This window comes from Salvelinus alpinus, chromosome 2, assembly GCF_045679555.1.
Source record: "Salvelinus alpinus chromosome 2, SLU_Salpinus.1, whole genome shotgun sequence".
NCBI lineage: Eukaryota > Metazoa > Chordata > Actinopteri > Salmoniformes > Salmonidae > Salvelinus > Salvelinus alpinus.
In genome coordinates this window covers 102917863-102938212 of record NC_092087.1, presented here as the reverse complement: position 1 = coordinate 102938212, position 20350 = coordinate 102917863, and the positions used below count along the sequence as shown (strand labels likewise).

The 20350-nt window shown below is 40.1% G+C and overlaps 2 protein-coding genes across 3 annotated transcripts in view; one reads left to right on the top strand and one right to left on the bottom strand.

Annotated features, from left to right (window-relative positions):
• The window catches only part of LOC139547168 (zinc finger protein 32-like), a 304099-nt gene that overhangs the window by 245681 nt on the left and 38068 nt on the right, over positions 1-20350 (top strand). The window lies entirely within an intron of this gene.
• On the bottom strand, positions 4843-14100 carry LOC139546995 (zinc finger protein 3-like). Its single transcript, XM_071356021.1, has 4 exons — positions 13441-14100; positions 12885-12982; positions 12572-12749; positions 4843-7324 (listed from the first exon to the last, which is right to left on the bottom strand). Exons 1-4 carry the CDS (start codon positions 13706-13708, stop codon positions 6516-6518), a joined length of 1353 nt encoding a protein of 450 aa, XP_071212122.1. The 5' UTR covers positions 13709-14100; the 3' UTR covers positions 4843-6515.

Genomic DNA, 20350 nt, shown 5'->3' with positions numbered 1-20350 from the left:
TGTATTCGCATAGTATGATACATAAATAATAACATTTAAGTCAAATAAAACAAACAGTATTATCCTGAATTCAGACGTGAATAACATTTTTGTTATCACATCAAAATCTTTCAGAATGTACCTGTTTTCATTATAGAACGTTGGCTAGTAAGCTGCCGATCTGTCTGAATCAGTAGCCTTGTGTCGAACGGTCCCGTCGACTAGATTATATGTCATCTGCTGACTTGTTTGGGTGACGCAGTTTGGGAAAATGTTTATTACATTGTTTATTCTTGCTAACAACTTAATACAAAGTATTTTTTTTTAAATAACCAAATCTGTGTTTACTGCCCCACAGGAGGCATTTTGCCATGCTGTCATTGTAAATAAGAATTTGTTCCGAGGCTGCTGTTTATGCTGGGGAATGTTGATTGGCAATTAAGTTTGGTAAACTAAGAAAACTATCATTTTATAGTAGATTTTGATCACACAATATACATTGGACATACTCAGAAGTAAATACCACACCTTTTCATTCCATGTCATTTATTTCACTACTTTCACATGAAGTTATGCTACACTGCCTACAGGAAGTTCTGCTACACTGCCTACAGGAAGTTATGCTACACTGCCTACAGGAAGTTATGCTACACTGCCTACAGGAAGTTATGCTACACTGCCTACAGGAAGTTATGCTACACTGCCTACAGGAAGTTATGTTACACTGCCTACAGGAAGTTATGCTACACTGCCTACAGGAAGTTATGCTACACTGCCTACAGGAAGTTATGTTACACTGCCTACAGGAAGTTATGCTACACTGCCTACAGGAAGTTATGCTACACTGCCTACAGGAAGTTATGCTACACTGCCTACAGGAAGTTATGCTACACTGCCTACAGGAAGTTATGCTACACTGCCTACAGGAAGTTATGCTACACTGCCTACAGGAAGTTATGCTACACTGCCTACAGGAAGTTATGCTACACTGCCTACAGGAAGTTCTGCTACACTGCCTACAGGAGGTTATGCTATACTGCATACAGGAAGTTATGCTACACTGCCGACAGGAAGTTATGCTACACTGCCTACAGGAAGTTATGCTACACTGCCTACAGGAAGTTCTGCTACACTGCCTACAGGAGGTTATGCTATACTGCATACAGGAAGTTATGCTACACTGCCGACAGGAAGTTATGCTACACTGCCTACAGGAAGTTATGCTACACTGCCTACAGGAAGTTATGCTACACTGCCTACAGGAAGTTATGCTACACTGCCTACAGGAAGTTATGCTATCTTCATTCCTACAGCCTTCATCACCGCCCCCGGAGTCTCTTCACTGTCTGATCTTCAGCCCCATGTTCACAGGAGAGCCCACCTGCACTCAGCTGGTCAGGTGCCTTAACAGGAAAAGGATATGACATCACACAGGGAGAAAGGCAGGAGCAGTGGTGCCCTGTATGTCCAAGGTGTCTCTGGGCCAGATGACTGTAAAATAACTTTGTGACCGCTGCTGAGGTAAAGAAAAAAAAGGCCATACACATTTGGTTGATTGATTGTATAAATAGAAGTCCTACTACCAGTCAGGTAGGAAGTAGCAGTGAAGTCCTATTACCAGTCAGATAGGAAGTAGCAGTGAAGTCCTATTACCAGTCAGGTAGGAAGTAGCAGTGAAGTCCTATTACCAGTCAGGTAGGAAGTAGCAGTGAAGTCCTATTACCAGTCAGGTAGGAAGTAGCAGTGAAGTCCTATTACCAGTCAGATAGGAAGTAGCAGTGAAGTCCTATTACCAGTCAGATAGGAAGTAACAGTGTCAACACTGCCAAGTGGCTGGGATGTCCTCCACTGAGTCCACAGTCCTCTCCACCATAAACACCATCTGTTGTCTGCACACCTCTGACCAGATCAAATCAAATTAAATGTTATTGGTCTCATACACATATTTCTCTGATGTCATCGCAGGTGTAGTGAAACAGTGCAGTAATATCTAACAAAACAATACATGCAAATCCCCACAATTTATTTTAAGGATGAAGAAATATAGAAATAGTAGAACGAGCAATGTCAGAGTCCGGAATATAAATATATATACAGTTTGTTTACAATGTATATGATGGTGTGTATAGACATTATGGACTGTATATGAATAGAAAAGGTGTGTACAGCAGTAGTTATATAGGATGAGCCTTGACTAGAATACAGGGTGGAGTACTGGGTGGTAGACGGCAGTGTAACAGTGACTAAAGTTCAGGGCAGGGTACTGGGCGGAGGCCGGCTAGAGGTGACTATTTAACAGTCTGATGATCTGGAGATAGACCACACATTAACCACACAATAAGTATTGTGGTGGCAGCATCATGTTATGGGTATGCTTGTCACCGGCAGGGACTGGGGAGTTTGTCAGGATCAAAATAAATATGAAAGGAGCAAAGCCCAGGTAAAAAGTTAAAACCCACCTCAGTCTTCTGAAACCCTGCCACATTGTTTAATTTTTCTGAAGGACAATTACACAGATGTTTACACTGCTGCCACCACCAGGCCTGGAGGGCTGGGATAGGGTTTTATGTTTCTGCAATAGGGTTTTATGTTTCTCCTAAGTGGTCTGATCTCAGTCCTGACTTAAATGTACTGAAAAAACCCATCTGGTTTAAATATCGCTGTCCACCAATGAGCAGTTTTAACAAAAACTATGGATGTATTTTGCACAAAGTTGGTGGAATCTTAATGAAACTGTAATGGCTTCCACCAAGTATTAACTTGGACGGGGGACGGACTTATCCAATTATGATGTAAACAAAAAAATTGTTCAACATTTTCTATTAAATCTAATTTAATCCCTTTATAGATTTAATTTTAAGGAGCAAAACGTGTCAAAAAGTTAAAAGGCGTGTAGATGTTCTATAGTCACTGTTCAGCTTTAACTATGGAGTGACCCCATGAAATGGGACATCAGCCAACTCAGTGACAACCACAGAACACTGTTCAGCTTTAACTATGGAGTGACCCCATGAAATGGGACATCAGCCAACTCAGTGACAACCACAGAACACTGTTCAGCTTTAACTATGGAGTGACCCCATGAAATGGGACATCAGCCACCTCAGTGACAACCACAGAACACTGTTCAGCTTTACCTATGGAGTGACCCCATGAAATGGGACATCAGCCAACTCAGTGACAACCACAGAACACTGTTCAGCTTTAACTATGGAGTGACCCCATGAAATGGGGCATCAGCCAACTCAGTGACAACCACAGAACACAACTATGTATAGTTTACACAAATATTAGCGTCTTAGCTTTTATTGCAGGACTTTGACTGTGGTACATCACCTCCATAGTCAACCTATTGTGAGAATTGAACATTCATTGGACTGTACAGACTTACTAGCTGTGTTAAGATGGAGCAGCTAGCTAACTGGCTACTGATCAACCTATTGTGTGTATTGAACATTCATATTGGACAGCCTTACCTATAGAGTAGCACCACCACCCATCAGACCATTCTCTTCTTGACGTCAAAGCTGCAGGGTATTGTATCTGTAGGAGTTTATGATTAATAATCCTATTTATTTAAAGCCACCCTAAGAGGGGTATTATGACATCAGATAGAACTACTCAGACATTCCAAATCAGGCTTCATCCATATCATGAAGGTGGATATTGATCCAACCATTTCAAGAGTAATGACCAGGCTGACGGAAACAGGATATGCCTTTACAATTGTATTAATGCAGACAGACGATTTGTTAGTTCGTTTGACATGGTGGGGTCTTTTTGTGTCAGTAAAAATGTATAAATGAGAAATGGAGGTGGAAACTCCTTTATGCGCAAATATTTATATAATAACCATCACATCTTAGTTAACTTGGAGTCACGTGATGATATGTTGTGTGGTCCTCCCTCTACGACTTGGGAACCCATGCAGTTTATTAGGCTACAGATGAAATAAGTTATGAACTTCACAGGGTGGTGAAACTGCATGTGATGAGCTTGATGCTCCTTTCCAATACAATTTGATGGTCTTACTCTGGTGACATGATGATCGATGCTTGGTTACCATTTGACAAATAAAATAATATCTCTCTTATCCATAATAATCTCATCATGTAGGTAGCCTACCAACACTGTATATGTGAGCTGCAGGCTACAGTGCACGGGACAAGAGCACGTTTTCTATTTTACGCAAGTTTTTAAAACCATCGGTGGAGTTGAAAATGTGATGGAAACCAATTTAACTTGTATTTTTCATTTGGTACATGGGAATTTAACAGCAAACGTTATTCTTCTTGTGCACTACGCCATAACGCAAAGCCTTTTATCCACAATAAGTCAGTTTGATGCAAACATTTCTGGTGGGAAAATGTGTTTACTGTTTTATGCAGATTTGAGAATATTCACATGGAAATCTGGCGCAAATTGCATGGAAACTTAGCAACTAAGGTGGATATTGATCCAACACCTGCCACGTATTCAAACCAGCCCACTGGGCACAGACGTGTTGAACGTCTAGTTTCTCTTTACATTTCTTTGAGTCCTCAACTAAAGTGAATTCAACATGAAATCAATACAAAATGTCACCTGTCATTGGATTTAGGTTGCCAGTTCGGTGAAAAATAAAACATACCTGATGTTCATGGCTTTTTACAAATCCAATCAGTTTTCCACATTAATCAAACGTCATCACATGTATTTGTTTTGTTGAAATGACGTGGAAACAACGTTTATTCAACCAGTGGGAGACTTGTAAATGACCCCAGGAAAGGAAAACAAAGAACTCTTCATTGAGACAATGATAAACAGCAATCCGTGGGAGAGTTGTGGTGGATATTATAAAATAAGGATCTGCTGGAGTCCAAGTCAAACCAAGATTCTTTATTTCTGAGCTCAGAGAGAATAACAGAGTTACACAGCGCAGTGTAGACAGTCTGAATTCCTGAAGCATTGGGTGATGAGCACATATCTTTATAGTTTCCTGTTCCTGGGTGGGATATTATTCATACAAAGGGCACAGGTGCAAACTGGTTTGCAACGCAGGATGATACTCCCAGGAACAGGAGATTATAATAGGTCAGTTTCACAAGGTTAGTCTGTGGTGGTTAATTTCTGTATTACCAAATGAGGAGAGACAAACTTCACACACCAATCAGAGTTATACTTACTTCACACACCAATCAGAGTTATACTTAAACTACATCTTTAATAATAAGATCTTTGCAATGACTTTCAACAATTCACTATTTCTAATGAACCGTTGAGAGTGGCAACACAATGGCTACTGAGATCTTTTATAGCAAAGATCCACCCCCTAGTCGACATAAACCACAGATATTAGGAACAGTTTACAAAGTGAGACTTTATTATGAGAAAGGAGTATCCCGTAGCCAGATAGCATTCGCTATAATTTATCATTCAGTTTGGTCCCTAAGACGAGGTTCTAATCTCGTTCCTGGTACTTCATAGCACAAAAACACCAACTCATCCAATGGCATAACTCAATTGTCAACTCTAAATACTCCCATCTCAAGTAAAACCCCTTCTTGACCCCACTCCTGGACAAGCTCACTGAGGGGAGTGAGCCTCTAGGTCATACACTATCCCAGGATAAGTGCAACATCAGAGAGGACATACAATGGTTCCAGACACTGCCATACACCTCCCCCCAATGCCAAAGGAGGGAGTGACTTGCGCACAGACATTGTGGAAACCAGTAATTGGTTCCCCATTAATCACACCATCCCTTCACATAGTTTAACAGATACATTCACATATGAAGACAATGTTCCCTCCTGTCCTCTTCCCTTCCTGATATTCTGCATAGCACCAGGGACATGTAAAAGACAAGCCTGACCTCTCCCCTCTCTGGGCCCCAGGTGACTGAGCCCCAGCTGAGGGAAGAAGTGCAACTGCCATCACCAGAGTCCGAAGGGATACATTCTAATAACAAGTATATCACATCAGCATATTATGCAGATAAGACATCTTAATTATCTATGTTACCCAACTAATTCTGATTCATCCGCCACAAGTCACATACTCAGATATGTGGACACATACAATTAACATTTTGCATTACAGAGTCTGTGAACATTTTCATTTCATTAAATCATCAGTGGCCCAACATTGCAAATGTAAACAACGGAACAAATGCATCACATCCAAATATCACTTGATTATCTGTAGTGCTGGAGGAAAGACACCCAGATAAACACACACACAGAGTTGAAAAAAGGACCATTTAAACACATGGAATCTGATTTACTCTATATTCACTTCATGTTTTCTAATAATAACATAAAAATATATGTTTGAGTATACTTTGTACCATTTAATTTCATATGGTAAAGACAGTTAAACACATTCTCAGTCAACAATATAAGACAATTGGAGCACTGTGTATGTTCTCCGATGAATTTTAAGTCAATTTGATGTAAAATATCAATATTCACACCAGAAGTAATTATTCGTGACTGATGAGTAATATGTCTTCCCACAGTCTGAGCATTTGTAAGGATTCTCTCCTGTGTGCAGTCTCATGGCTTCTCTCCTGGGTGTATTCTCTCATGTCGTTTCAGGGCCCCTAACAGGCTAAAACACCTGCCACATTGGGAGCAGTGGTAAGGCTTCTCCCCTGTGTGTATTCTCCCATGTCTTTTCAGGCCCCATAACCGGTTAAAACACGTGCCACACTGGGAGCAGTGGTAAGGCTTCTCCCCTGTGTGTATTCTCTCGTGAGCTTTCATGTTTCTAAAGTGACTAAAGCTCTTTCCACATTCGGGGCAGTGGTAAGGCTTCTCTCCTGTGTGTATTCTCTCGTGTCGTTTCAGGGCCCCTGACAGGGTAAAACTCTTGCCACACTGGGAGCAGTGGTAAGGCTTCTCCCCTGTGTGTATTTGCTCATGAGCTTTCATGTTTGCAAAGTTACCAAAACTCTTTCCACATTGGGAGCAGTGGTAAGGCTTCTCCCCTGTGTGTATTCTCTCATGTTGTTTCAGGGCCCCTAACCAGTTAAAACACTTGCCACACTGGGAGCAGAGGTAAGGCTTCTCCCCTGTGTGAATCCTCCCATGACTTTTAAGTGAGTGAAATGAGTTATACTTCTTCCCACATTCTGAGCATTTGTAAGGCTTCTCCCCTGTGTGTATACGCTCATGAGCTTTGAGGGTGTCTAACCGCTTAAAACTCATCCCACACTGGGAGCAATGGAAAGGCTTCTGCCCTGTATCTATTCCCTCATGTATTTTCAGGCTTCCTAACTTGGTAAAACTCGTTCCAATCTGGGAGCGGAGGAGTCGACTTGCTGGTTTGGACGTCTTTGGTTCGTCCAAGTTTGGTTTTCCTCCTGCCAAAGACAGTGTTTATTTTAAGACAGACCAGAATGAAATCTCCACATGATAAAACTGCCTTGCTATGAGGTTTAAACCAAATCAGATCCCTCAATAACCTGAAGCCAGCTTTCAAACATTTCATAATGTACATTTTTTTGTGTGATTTTAAAACAAATGTTGTAGAGCATCCTGGTAATTACTGATATGTTTACATTACTTATTTTTATTTCTGTTTTATAAGTCAGAACACAAAACACTAGTCAGTTCTATGACACTCGAGACACAGACGTCGCTGGATTCCTATCAAGCAGGTGGTTGTAAATATAGAACCTTCATAGCTGTATGATACAGAATGCGACCTACACACTTCCTTAAACATAAAATAAGTTTAAAAAAGTAATTTTGTGTGGATGACTAAAAGTTAGTTTTTTTACATTGGAGACAGAGCACCTCAGTAACTTCTCCCCATCGTTGATAGGGTCGACACAATGGCATTTCTTTATTTAGACGCTCACACATTTTGACTATCATTAACTTCTTTGAGGTAGGGGGCAGTATTTTCACATCCGGATGAAAAGCATGCCCAGAGTAAACGGCCTGCTACAAAGCCATAAAAGCTAGAATAAGCATATTATTAGTCGATTTGGATAGAAAACACTCTGAAGTTTCTAAAACTGTTTGAATGAGGTCTGTGAGTATAACAGAACTCATCAGGCAGGCAAAAACCGGAGAAGAAATCCAACCAGGAAGTGGTAAATCTGAGGTTGGTCGATTTTCAACTCAGCTCCTATTGAAGATACAGTGGGATATTGGTAATGTTGTACTTCCTAAGGCTTCCACTAGATGTCAACAGTCGTTAGAACCTTGTCTGATGCCTCTACTGTTTAGTGGAGCCGACAGAGAGAGGAATGAGTCAGGTCTGCCATGAAGTGACCATGCTCTGACCATGCGCGTTCACGTGAGAGCGAGCTGTGTTCCATCGCAATTCTGAAGACACAGGAATACTCCGGTTGGAACGTTATTGAAGAATTATGTTAAAAACATCCTAAAGATTGATTCAATACTCGTTTCCCATGTTTTTACGGACTATAATATAACTTTTTTAACTTTTCATCCGGACTTTCCGCTGGACCAGCCCGCGCGTCGTGAGTTTGGAAAGTGTACTGAACGCTAGAACAACAAGGAGGAATTTGGACATAAATGGACATTATCGAACAAAACGAACATTTATTGTGGAACTGGGATTCCTGGGAGTGCATTCTGATGAAGATCACCAAAAGGTAAGTGAATGTTTATATTGTTACTTCTGACTTCTGTTGACTGCATAATATGGAAGCTATATTTGTGTCTTGATTGGGTTCTGAGCGCCGACTCAGATTATTGCATGGTTTGCTTTTTTCGTAAAGCTTTTTTGAAATCTGACACAGCGGTTGCATTAAGGAGAAGTGCATCTAAAATCCCATGCATAACAGTTGTATCTTTTAGCAATGTTTATTATGACTATTCCTGTAAATTGACGTGGCTCTCTGCAAAATCAAAGGATGTTTTGTGACTTCTGAACATAAGGCGCCAATGTAAACTAAGATTTTTGGATATAAATATGAACTTTACCGAACAAAACATGCATGTATTGTGTAACATGAAGTCCTATGAGTGTCATCTGATGAAGATCATCAAAGGTTAGTGAATCGTCTGATCTATATTTCTGCTTTTTGTGAATCCTCTCTTTGGCTGGAAAAATGGCTATGTTATTCTGTGAATAGGCACTCACCTAACAATCGTTTGGTTTGCTTTCGTCGTAAAGCCTCTTTGAAATCGGACACTGTGGCTGGATTTATAACAAGTGTATCTTTAAAATGGTCTAAAATACATGTATGTTTGAGGAATTTTAATTATGGGATATCTGTTGTTTTGAATTTGGCGCCCTGCACTTTCACTGGCTGTTGAAGAGGTGGGACGCTAACGTCTCACGTACCCTAGAGAGGTTAATGTCATGATATTTTGGGTAAAGTAAAAAAGAATGAAATATTTGGGGTAGATGTTCCAAAAAATATAAATATGTAAAGTGTTGGTCCCATGTTTCATGAGCTGAAATATCGCAGATTTTTTCCATACGCACAAAAGCTTATTTCTCTCAAATTTGGTGCACAAATTTGTTTATATCCCTGTTAGTTAAAATGTCTCCTTTGCAAAGATAATCCATTTACCTGACAGGTGTGGCATATTGTTTTACACTTTTTTGGTTACTATATGATTCCATAAGTGTTATTTCATAGTTTTGATGTCTTCACTAGTATTCTACAATGTAGAAAATAGTAAAGATAAAGAAAAACCCTTGAATGAGTAGTTGTGTCCTGACTTTTGACTGGTAGTGTATGTGGTCGATTCCGTGGGAAAGTCAACCTGAACATGTGTAACGGAGGTGAGAACGTGCCATAAACTCACTCCACAGCTAGCTTGAAACGTCACAGATGGAGCTATCCAACTGGTACCTTTTGTATAGCTCAATCGGTTCATTGTCAAGTAGAGCGGTCACATGTGTTGAGAAGCAGAGGATCACTAGTTTGAGCCAAGCATGGGGACAGAGGAGGAAGCTAAACTGTAAGCAGCACACTGATGTCAGTTACATTAACAAAAAAAGTGAGTCATTTCCAAATGAAACAATGTTCTTTAAAGTCTATATGTTGGAGTTTATTTGACCAGTTAAAGTAGAAAATGTAATTAATGTTGTCGACGGAGCCCAAGTCTCACATGTTTTTCTTCATTTAATTAATTTCACAGCTTTTAAAAAAGGCTTACACAGCTTGTTTAAAAATATATACATACAGTTGATGTCTGAAGTTTACATACACTGGTGTTGGAGTCATTAAAACTCGTTTTTCAAACACTCCACAAATGTCTTATTTCACTTATAATTCACTGTATCACAACTCCAGTGGGTCAGGAGTTTACATACACTAAGTTGACTGTGCCTTTAAACAGCTTGGAAAATTCCAGAAAATGATTATGTTATGGCTTTAGAAGCTTCTGATAGGCTAATTGACATAATTTGAGTCAATTGGAGTTGTACCCGTGGATGTATTTCAAAGGCCTACCTTCAAACTCAGTGCCTCTTTGCTTGACATCATGGGAAAATCTAAAGAAATCAGCCAAGACATCAGATTTTTTTTTTTTAGACCTCCACAACTCTGGTTCAACTTCCAAACGCGCGAAGGTACCACATTCATCTGTACAAACAATAGTACGCAAGTATAAACACCATGGGACCACGCTGCCGTCATACCGCTCAGGAAGGAGATGCGTTCTGTCTCCTAGAGATGAACGTACTTTGGTGCGAAAAGTGCAAATCAATCCCAGAACAGCAAAGGACCGTGTGAAGATGCGGGAGGAAACAGGTACAAAAGTATCTATATCCACAGTAAAACAAGTCCTATATCGACATAACCTGAAAGGCCGCTGAGCAAGGAAGAAACCACTGCTCCAAAACCGCCATAAAAAAGCCAGACTCCGGTTTGCAACTGCACATGGGGACAAAAATCGTACTTTTTGGAGAAATGTCCTCTGGTCTGATGAAACAAAAATAGAACTGTTTGGCCACAATGACCATCGTTATGTTTGGAGGAAAAAGGGGGATGCCTGCAAGCCGAAGAACACTATCCCAACCCTGAAGCATGGGGGTGGTAGCATCATGCTTTGCTGCAGGAGGGACTGGTGCACTTCACATAATAGATGGCATCATGAGGGAGGAAAATTATGTGGATATATTGAAGCAACATCTCAAGACATCAGTCAGGAAGTTAAAGCTTGGTCGCAAATGGGTCTTCCAAATGGACAATGACCCCAAGCATACTTCCAAAGTTGTGTCAAAATGGCTTAAGGACAACAAAGTCAAGGTATTGGAGTGGCCATCACAAAGCCCTGACCTCAATCCTATAGAAAATGTGTGGGCAGAACTGAAAAAGCATGTGTGAGCAAGGAGGCCTACAAACTTGACTCAGTTACACCAGCTCTGTCAGCAGGAATGGGCCAAAATTCACCCAACTTATTGTGGGAAGCTTGTGGAAGGGGCTACCCGAAACGTTTGACAAAGGTTAAACAATTGCTACCCGAAACATTTGACAATTTAAAGGCAATGCTACCAAATACAAATTGAGTGTATGTAAACTTCTGACCCACTGGGAATGTGATGAAAGAAACAAAAGCTGAAATAAATCTCTACTATTATTCTGACATTTCAAATTCTTAAAATAAAGTGGTGATCCTAACTAACCTAAGACAGGGAATATTTACTGGGATTAAATGTCAGGAAATGTGAAAAACTGAGTTTAAATGTATTTGGCTAAGGTGTATGTAAACTTCCGACTACAACTGTACATTTGCATGTTTAACACGTTCTGTAGATCAGATGTTAAATTTTTTTTTTTTACCATTATTTTACCAGGTATGTTGACTGAGAACACGTTCTCATTTGCAGCAACGACCTGGGGAATAGTTACAGGGGAGAGGAGGGGGATGAATGAGCCAATTGTAAACTGGGGATTATTAGGTGACCGTGATGGTTGAGGGCCAGATTGGGAATTTAGCCAGGACACCGGGGTTAACACCCCTACTCTTACGATAAGTGCCATGGGATCTTTAATGACCTCAGAGAGTCAGGACACCCGTTTAACGTCCCATCCGAAAGACGGCACCCTACACAGAGCAGTGTCCCCAATCACTGCCCTGGGGCATTGGGATCTTTGTTTAGACCAGAGGAAAGAGTGCCTCCTACTGGCCCTCCAACACCACTTCCAGCAGCACCTGGTCTCCCATCCAGGGACTGACCAGGACCAACCCTGCTTAGCTTCAGAAGCAAGCCAGCAGTGGTATGCAGGGTGGTATGCTGCTGAAGCAATACAGACCACATTGAAGTGTATGGAGTTTTGTCTGCCTCTTCTAGAGTCTTGTAAAGATAGGGGATTGACTGGGACAGGCAATGTAACATCCATAATGTATTTAGGGAAAGTTTCTGGAAAATATGCACCTTACATCAGATCATCTTGAAACTTTCTCTCTAAAAATAACTTTCATCAAGGTTTTATATGGTCTATTGGTTTCTCTCTTTTCATTGGCAGAATCATTTTTCATTGTTATGATATTCATAATATCCATATCCACCAGTCTATCTTCCTGTCAACTAACAGAACTCTGCTGGTTGTCATGGTAACAGATACCAGTGGGCAGATCTATTTTATTTGTTCAAACTAAACTACAACACTTACTTTGATGTGTCATATCTGATCCTTTCTTCTCTTCTCCTCCTCTCACAGTTCCACTCAGCCCTGTTGTTTTCCTGCAGTCCACCAGCAGCACAGACAACCTCTTCATACCCAGCAGTAAGGTGCTACCGGGAGAGGCACGAAACGGGGACTCCAGGAGGGAGGAAGGGCTAGCGTTGTCCTGGTAACCATAAAGAGGGGACACAGACACATATCATTATGGATGCTGATGTCACTGTTGACATGAAGTGCTTTACAGAAACCCAGCCCAGACCCAGATAGAGCAAGCTGTATGCTAGACCAGACCAAGCTGTACCATCTGGTGTTCTGATCTGGAGAGACTCTTCTCTGCCTCGTCAGCATCAGGATGTTGTTGATGCTCCCCAGAGGATCCACGATAGTCATGTCTCTCTCCTGTGTGAACGACAACATCAGACAGACAGTCAACGTATGAACTTCTATTGCAATCATAGGGTCTTACAAGAGGCATGAATATGTCTAAAAAGGGCCTAAAATGGCCACTTCATCATGATTTTATAAAATTATGTTTGTGTTGCAAATGTGAAAGGGTAGTTTCACGAAATGGGTGCCTTTTGTGTCCCTTTGATATTTAATGTACAAAATATGCAACAATATTGAATTTGAAAAGCCTGCTATATTAGATGAGGTGCACTTTAATGTCGACCACATGGAGAATTCGATTAATCTAATTTAAAAGTCCCAAAAATATATGTACCAACAGCAGATGGCCCCTGAAACAATTCCTACAGTAATGAACAACATATTCAAGTGTAGAACTTCAGTAGAATGCCCCTTTAAAACCACACATTAGTTCAACAACAGTTTGTGCCCCTGTTTAAGACAGTACTCACTGGTGTTAATCTGATATTCTGTCTCCTCCTCTTTCACTCCCAAAACGTCTTCCTCCTTCACCTTTATTGAGATAGAAACTTTTAGAGAGGAAGAGGATGCTATCTCTTCTTTCACTGTAACAGCCTCCTCTTCTTTCACTGTAACAGCCTCCTCTTCTTTCACTGTAACACCATCATCTTCCACGACATTGTTCAGTCCCAGAGCTTCTTTCTCCATACAGCAGACCCCCTCTTCTTTAGCAGGGGAGGAGTAGTTTAGTGAGCTCATTGTCGGGGATGTTAGCTAGTTAGTTAGCATTAGCGACTAGCCTAGTGCTAGGCTCAGTATCAATCTTAAACAAGTTTGCAAATTGAACAAGCAAATTAGGCTAAAGGTCATCAGCTAATAAATCAACAGAAATGTGTTTAAAACACTGAGATTAGCTAATGTACACAAACACGGTGTAACGCGTCAATCAATCGGTTTCATGTTGGCTAGCAAGCTACCGAGGTGGTTGAAAGAGTAGCCGCGTTGTTGTTTCTGAAGAAGCGTCCCGTCCAGTCCATTATACGTCACGCAAGAAGCATCACCTGAAAGACGCACATCGTCATCTGCTGGCTGGAGTGGGTAACGCAGTTTGGAAACAATAGTTACTACACTTTTGTATTGGAAAGAACGTCATAATAATTTAACAATAAGCTGATATATTTTCTCTTACGTCTTACAAATAATACGTTCCTGTACACAGACGTAGAAGCTTAATATGAATATGTGGATGATTAATAAATACTTCTTCGAATTGGTAGTGTGTTAAAACACATTTGTGTTAATACTCTGTTCATTTTTCACATTCCTTTTTATCTAGATGTGACCATACTTTTCCCTTAAAGCCACGCTCTATAAGATACAAATCATCCTGTAAACAATAGAGCAAATGCATCACATGCAAATAGCACTTGATTATCTGTAGTGCTATACACTGGGTAGACAAACCATTAAGAACACCTGCTCCTTCCATGACTTAGACTGACCAGGTGAATCCAGGCTAAAGCTATGATCCCTTATTGATGTCACTAGTTAAATCCACTTCAATCAGTGTAGATGAAGGGGGGGAGTCAGGTTAAATAAGGAATTTTAAGCCTTGAGACATGAGACATGGATTGTGCATGTGTGCCATTCAGAGGGTGAATGGGGAAGACAACATATTTAAGTGTCTTTGAACGGGGTATGGTAGTAGGTTCCAGGCTCATCGGTTTGTGTCAAGAACTGCAAAGTTGCTGGGTTTTCCACCATCCAAACAGTGGTGGTCAGTGCCGTTTAAGATGAGGCAGGACGATTTGTTTATTCATGGCCTTATTTCTATTACAGCATATTAGATGACTGTCATTCATATTCCATCCATCCTGTTCAATGTAACAGCGATAGGTTTAGGCTACTAGATGATACTAACATTTCCCCTATACCTATCATGAGGTTGCTACAACCTAGCCTATGAATGAAAGTTTAGAATGTAGGTGCACACTAGTCGATAGAAACATTTGAGGTGACAGACAGTGACACATGGACAGACAGTGACACATTCAATACTGCCTTGCACACTCTCGCCTGCATCTAGCTGAAATAGGATTCTATTGGACAAATTCAGGTTTGTTTATCCCGGTTTTGTTCCATTTAAGAAACGTTTGTCAACAGAATCGGCTGAATGATTTCACCCCTGATGACGCGTAAACACAGTTCACTTTCACAACTGCCACGTTGTATTTCCTCTCACATCAATTCGCTCACCTTTTCCCTTCGCTTGTGGACGTCAATGCACAACACATCAGCTGTAGGTGACCAGGAGAAAAAACCTTTCCAAACCAAACCATTTCATAACTGCTACACACAGCCTACATCATTGTCGCCATATTAGCTAAAGTAACGTCATAGTCAACACAGCTAATATAAATAACGTGTTAGTAAACCTGCTACAATCATGACAGAGCTCCTCTGTGGAGATGCTACATGTTTCATCATTAAGCTTTACCACTTGCACTGTAATAGGAGTAGTATTTTTCCTCGACTCACCTGTGTCCCCGCACATTGACTCTGTACCAGTGCCTCCTGTATACAGCCTCCACATTGACTCTGTACCGGTAATACCTGTATACAGCTTCGCTACTGTTATTTTGCTGCTGCTCTTTAATATTAATTATTTGTATTTTATACATAACACTTATTTTTCTTAAAACTGCATTGTTGGTTAAGGGCTTGTAAGTAAGCATTCCACTGTAAGGTCGACACTTAAAATTTGATTTGATTTGTATTTTGATTTCATTCATACATTTCTTACATGAATTTATTAATATAGAAAATATAAATATTGAAAATATAAATGTTTCGATTTTTTATATATATTGTTGAACATAATATACTTTAAGGGTATATTAGTTCCAGGATCTCTGCTAGTGTTAAAGTTATGGGCCATTTAATACGGAGAAATTAGCATAGTAGGACATGTAACTTAAGGTTACCTAACATAACCCCTGTTCTATGATATTATAAGCCTCGTTAGGGGCGGAGTCTAGGGAGATCCAATCAAACAACGTCTGTCAAGCAACAGCTAATAGCAGATGACTCCACTTCCTATATAAGGGCCATAATCACTCCCGTCTTCACATCTAAGTACGTTTGTCTTCCATGTGTGAAAGGTAACCTAGTCAACTAGGATCATCCCTCAGAGGTCCCCACTCTACTCACCGTATGTGTAGTGATGTCCAGTCAGTAGAACCTCATGAAGGTACATCCCCACAACATGCTGCATTACAGATCTCTTGAACAGAGATGCCTTTGAACAATGCCTATGTTGTAGCCATACCTCTGGTGGATTGAGCCATCAAGCCCTCCGGAGGTGTCAGATCCTTGCTACTATAGAACCTCATGATGGTATTTTTTTATTTTTATTCATTTCACCTTTATTTAACCAGGTAGGCCAGTTGAGAACAAGTTCTCATTTACAATTGTGACCTGGCCAAGATAAAGCAAAGCAGTGCGACAAAAACAACAACACAGAGTTACACATAAACAAATGTGCAGTCAGTAACACAATAGAAAAATCTATGTACAGTGTGTGCAAATGTAGAAGAGTAGGGAGGTCATCTCAAGGACTCAAGGACTGGAATCATCTCAAGGACTTCATCAAACTGACACTAGTGGAAGTCGTCTGGAGAATTCCAGAAAAATCTGTTTGGTCCTACGCGATGTATATATTTCACTTATACACTAACTTCATCCGTGCCGAGGATGATGCCTGGATAAAAAAGGATTTTCCTCATTGGCTGACTGTTCTGGAGCAGCCACCGTCTGTTCTTTTCAACACATTCTTGTAAAGCTCCTGTGCATCACTGACATCACGGCCCTTAGCCACCAACCTGTCCGCCGTTCTCTTCAACGTTCATGATGTGGACTTAGTGGTCAAGTTCCTCAGTGCTCCTTTCCTCTCCTTGCTTCTTTTGTATGTTGTTCTCCACTGTTTAAGCTTCTGATGCTGGTCTGTCTCACTTAATAAATCAATTATCTTTCCCTTTTCCCCCTGAATCAACATTCCTTTTCCATCTCTCCCTCTCAAAGTACTGTTCCCTTTTTACTGGGTCAGCATTGTGACGTGCCTTTGTCGTTCTGCTGCTGATGTGGGTGCCATCATTCCCTAGATGTTTCAATGGAATAATGTTAAATCAAAGATTCTTAGAATATATACATGTATACACTATAATCATTGAGTAATTTAGGATCCAGAGCAACTTAAAGGAACAACTGAAGAGCCTTGCCCAACTCTCCTACCACCAGGCTACCTGCCATAAAATATATTTTCTGTTCACATGGAACACATTACAGCATGTTTTATAAGTGAATATAAACAATATATAATGTATATATTCAATTGTTGATTTGTTTAGATGCAATATTCATAAATAAAGTAAATAACTCAACCCTGTCACAGGTTTACAACCCGTTACATGTAGACTGAGGGACAGAGCTAAATTGTGTGATTTTAATCAATAATCATGCATTTATTTGATAAAAATACTTTCTCAACAAAATAACACAAATTTATGTTTGCATTCAATTATGTGCACATTTTAATATTAATTTCCCAAGTAAAAATTAATTGAAACACCTGGGGGACATGACACAATTCTTGGTGTTGTAACGGCTGTCGTAGTCGTTCTCCTCCTCAGACGAGGAGGAGCATGGATCGGACCAAGATGCGGATTGGTAAGTATTCATTATTTAATGGAAAAACAACAAACACTACAAAATACAAAAACCAACAAACGTGACTAACCCGAAACAGTCCTGTGTGGCCCAAACACTGACACAGGAACAAACACCCACAAAACACAGGTGAAACCCAGGCTGCCTAAGTATGATTCTCAATCAGGGACAACGATTGACAGCTGTCTCTGATTGAGAATCATACCAGGCCGAACACAAAATCCCAACATAGAAAATCAAACCTAGACCAACCCACCCAACTCACGCCCTGACCAACTAAAACAAATACAAAACAAAGGAAAACAGGTCAGAAACGTGACAGGTGTCAGTTAAAAAAATATGATTTTGTAATAAGAAAGTTTAAATTAACGCTATATTTATTTCAATTCATTATACTGGACATTTCATTTTATAAACAAAATTAGTCAGTGGGACTGAAATATTACCAGAGCTCAAGAATGACCCAAATACTGTTAGAATATAAATTGTTTTCTCTGTCTGTTATTTTTTCACATCTAAATGTGGCCATACAACTCCCTTAAAGTGGAGGTAGCTAAATGTAACCACATGTAACATATGGATCTGCATTAGTATAGCATCACAAGTCCCAATGCAAAGTTACACCTCTCTTTTCTATTTTTAGAGTACATAAAACCGATCAGAATTCCAAAGAATGCCGAAGTCATGTCAGAATGTTTTTTTACAGGCTGTGAAGTAATATGGAGGACCCGGCTAGCCAGCCTATTCCCTACAATGTAAACTCTGACAGAAATATCTTCAAATAGATCACTTCAAATTAAACCAAATCGTGTGCACTCATGACTAGTGGTTTCAATAACATTTTCAGCCAACTTACAAGCAAATACTTTATGAATTGACAGTTACAGATAAGCTTGCAAGGTTGCTAGGCAACTAGCTTGCTAATGTTAGCCCTACCAGACCTACCTACTTCAGCACTGCATGAGTCAGCCAGTGGCTATCAACACCTAGCTAGCTCTAATTTACAGCTTTAACAGCAAATTGAGCCACATTAAAGTAAACCAAGGTTTTGTAAATACACAATGCCATCTAACCAGTTATCAAATCATGTTACATGCAGTTATGTTAGCCAGCCAGCTAACATTAGCTATTTAAACCTGCTAGCCTAGCCAGATAACTAACCTAGCTAGCCAACCACCACAGTAAGTAGTAAGTAGCAAGCCAGAGCCCAACATTGTTAACAACTCGAGAACAAGTAGCACAGGCAGGAGCCCACAGAACACAACTAAAACTAAACCAGCACATCAAAAGCGAAGAAAGCAGAGACTTACAGATTGACGGACCATCTGATGGTAAAAGAGTGGCTGAGTTACTGAAAGGAGAGAAGTGCTTCTGAGAGAGAGGTCGTTTCACCTGGCCAAGGGAGAGTCAGTGAGGCGGGTAATTAGGGTGACCACATGTCCCGGACAGTCCCCGCACAACCAAACAATCATGTCCTGCATTTTATCAACAAATTCAAACGCCACTAATTTACAAAAAAAGGTTGATTTGTCCCGTAAAACAGTCTGACATTCCCGACCTGTCTCTTGCAGTCACGTTACTCTTATGAAAATAGATACCGTATATCATAAGGATGTGATAGCCTTAGCCTACTGGTGATGTTAATGCAGTCACGTTACTCTTATGAAAACTGATACTGTATATCATAAGGATGTGATAGCCTTAGCCTACTGGTGATGTTAATCCTTAAGAGTCTATTGAAGCACCTGTGCGTCAATCTAAGTAACATAGTAAAAAAAAAATCCCCATCCAAATCCATCAGTTTAAGATAAAGATCTGTTTTGTTGCATGGGCTGCGTCTCAATCCATCACATCTGCAAATGTCGGCCTTCCGCCTGTGAGGTGGAAGGTGGTCGCTACAGCGGTTTTTGTCAGACCATAAGACATCCCAAATATCTGGTCTTCTCACGAAAAAATGTCTGTAGCATCCAAACCGTTTGAGCTACAAAATAAAATTGAAAAGGGGAGACTCACCAACATAATGGTGTTCTCTATGTTGCTCATCGGAACTCGTTTAAAGGTAACCTATACACACAAATGGAAGTATGGAGGTAGTTTTGTGCCCCCCAAAATAAGGGGTTAAATATATGTAAAACAATATATAAAATATTACCTGAGCTTTCTTATATCGCCTAGATATAGGACAGACACTTCAAAACCTTATTCCTTAAAAAAAACATTTTTTTCCCCGGTTATCAACATGTTTATCAAATACTTGTTCTCCCCACTGTATATATATATAGTACCAGTCAAAAGTTTGGACACACCTACTCATTGCAGGGTTTTTCTTTATTTTAACTATTTTCTACTTTGCCAAGAGTGTGCAAAGCTGTCATCAAGGCAAAGGGTGGCTACTTTGAAGAATCTCAAACATAAAATATATTTATATTTGTTTAACACTTTTTTGGTTACTACATGATTCCATATATGTTATTTCATAGTTTTGATGTCTTCACTATTATTCTACAACGCAGAAAATAGTAAAAATAATGAAAATCTCTGGAATGAGTAGGTGTGTCCAAACTTTTGACTGGTACTGTATATTTTAAAACATATATTTTTTATACCTAAAGGGGTCCTAGAATTAAAAATCAAACAGCTAAATAATCCACGGTATGGCCATCTTAAAACAATTCC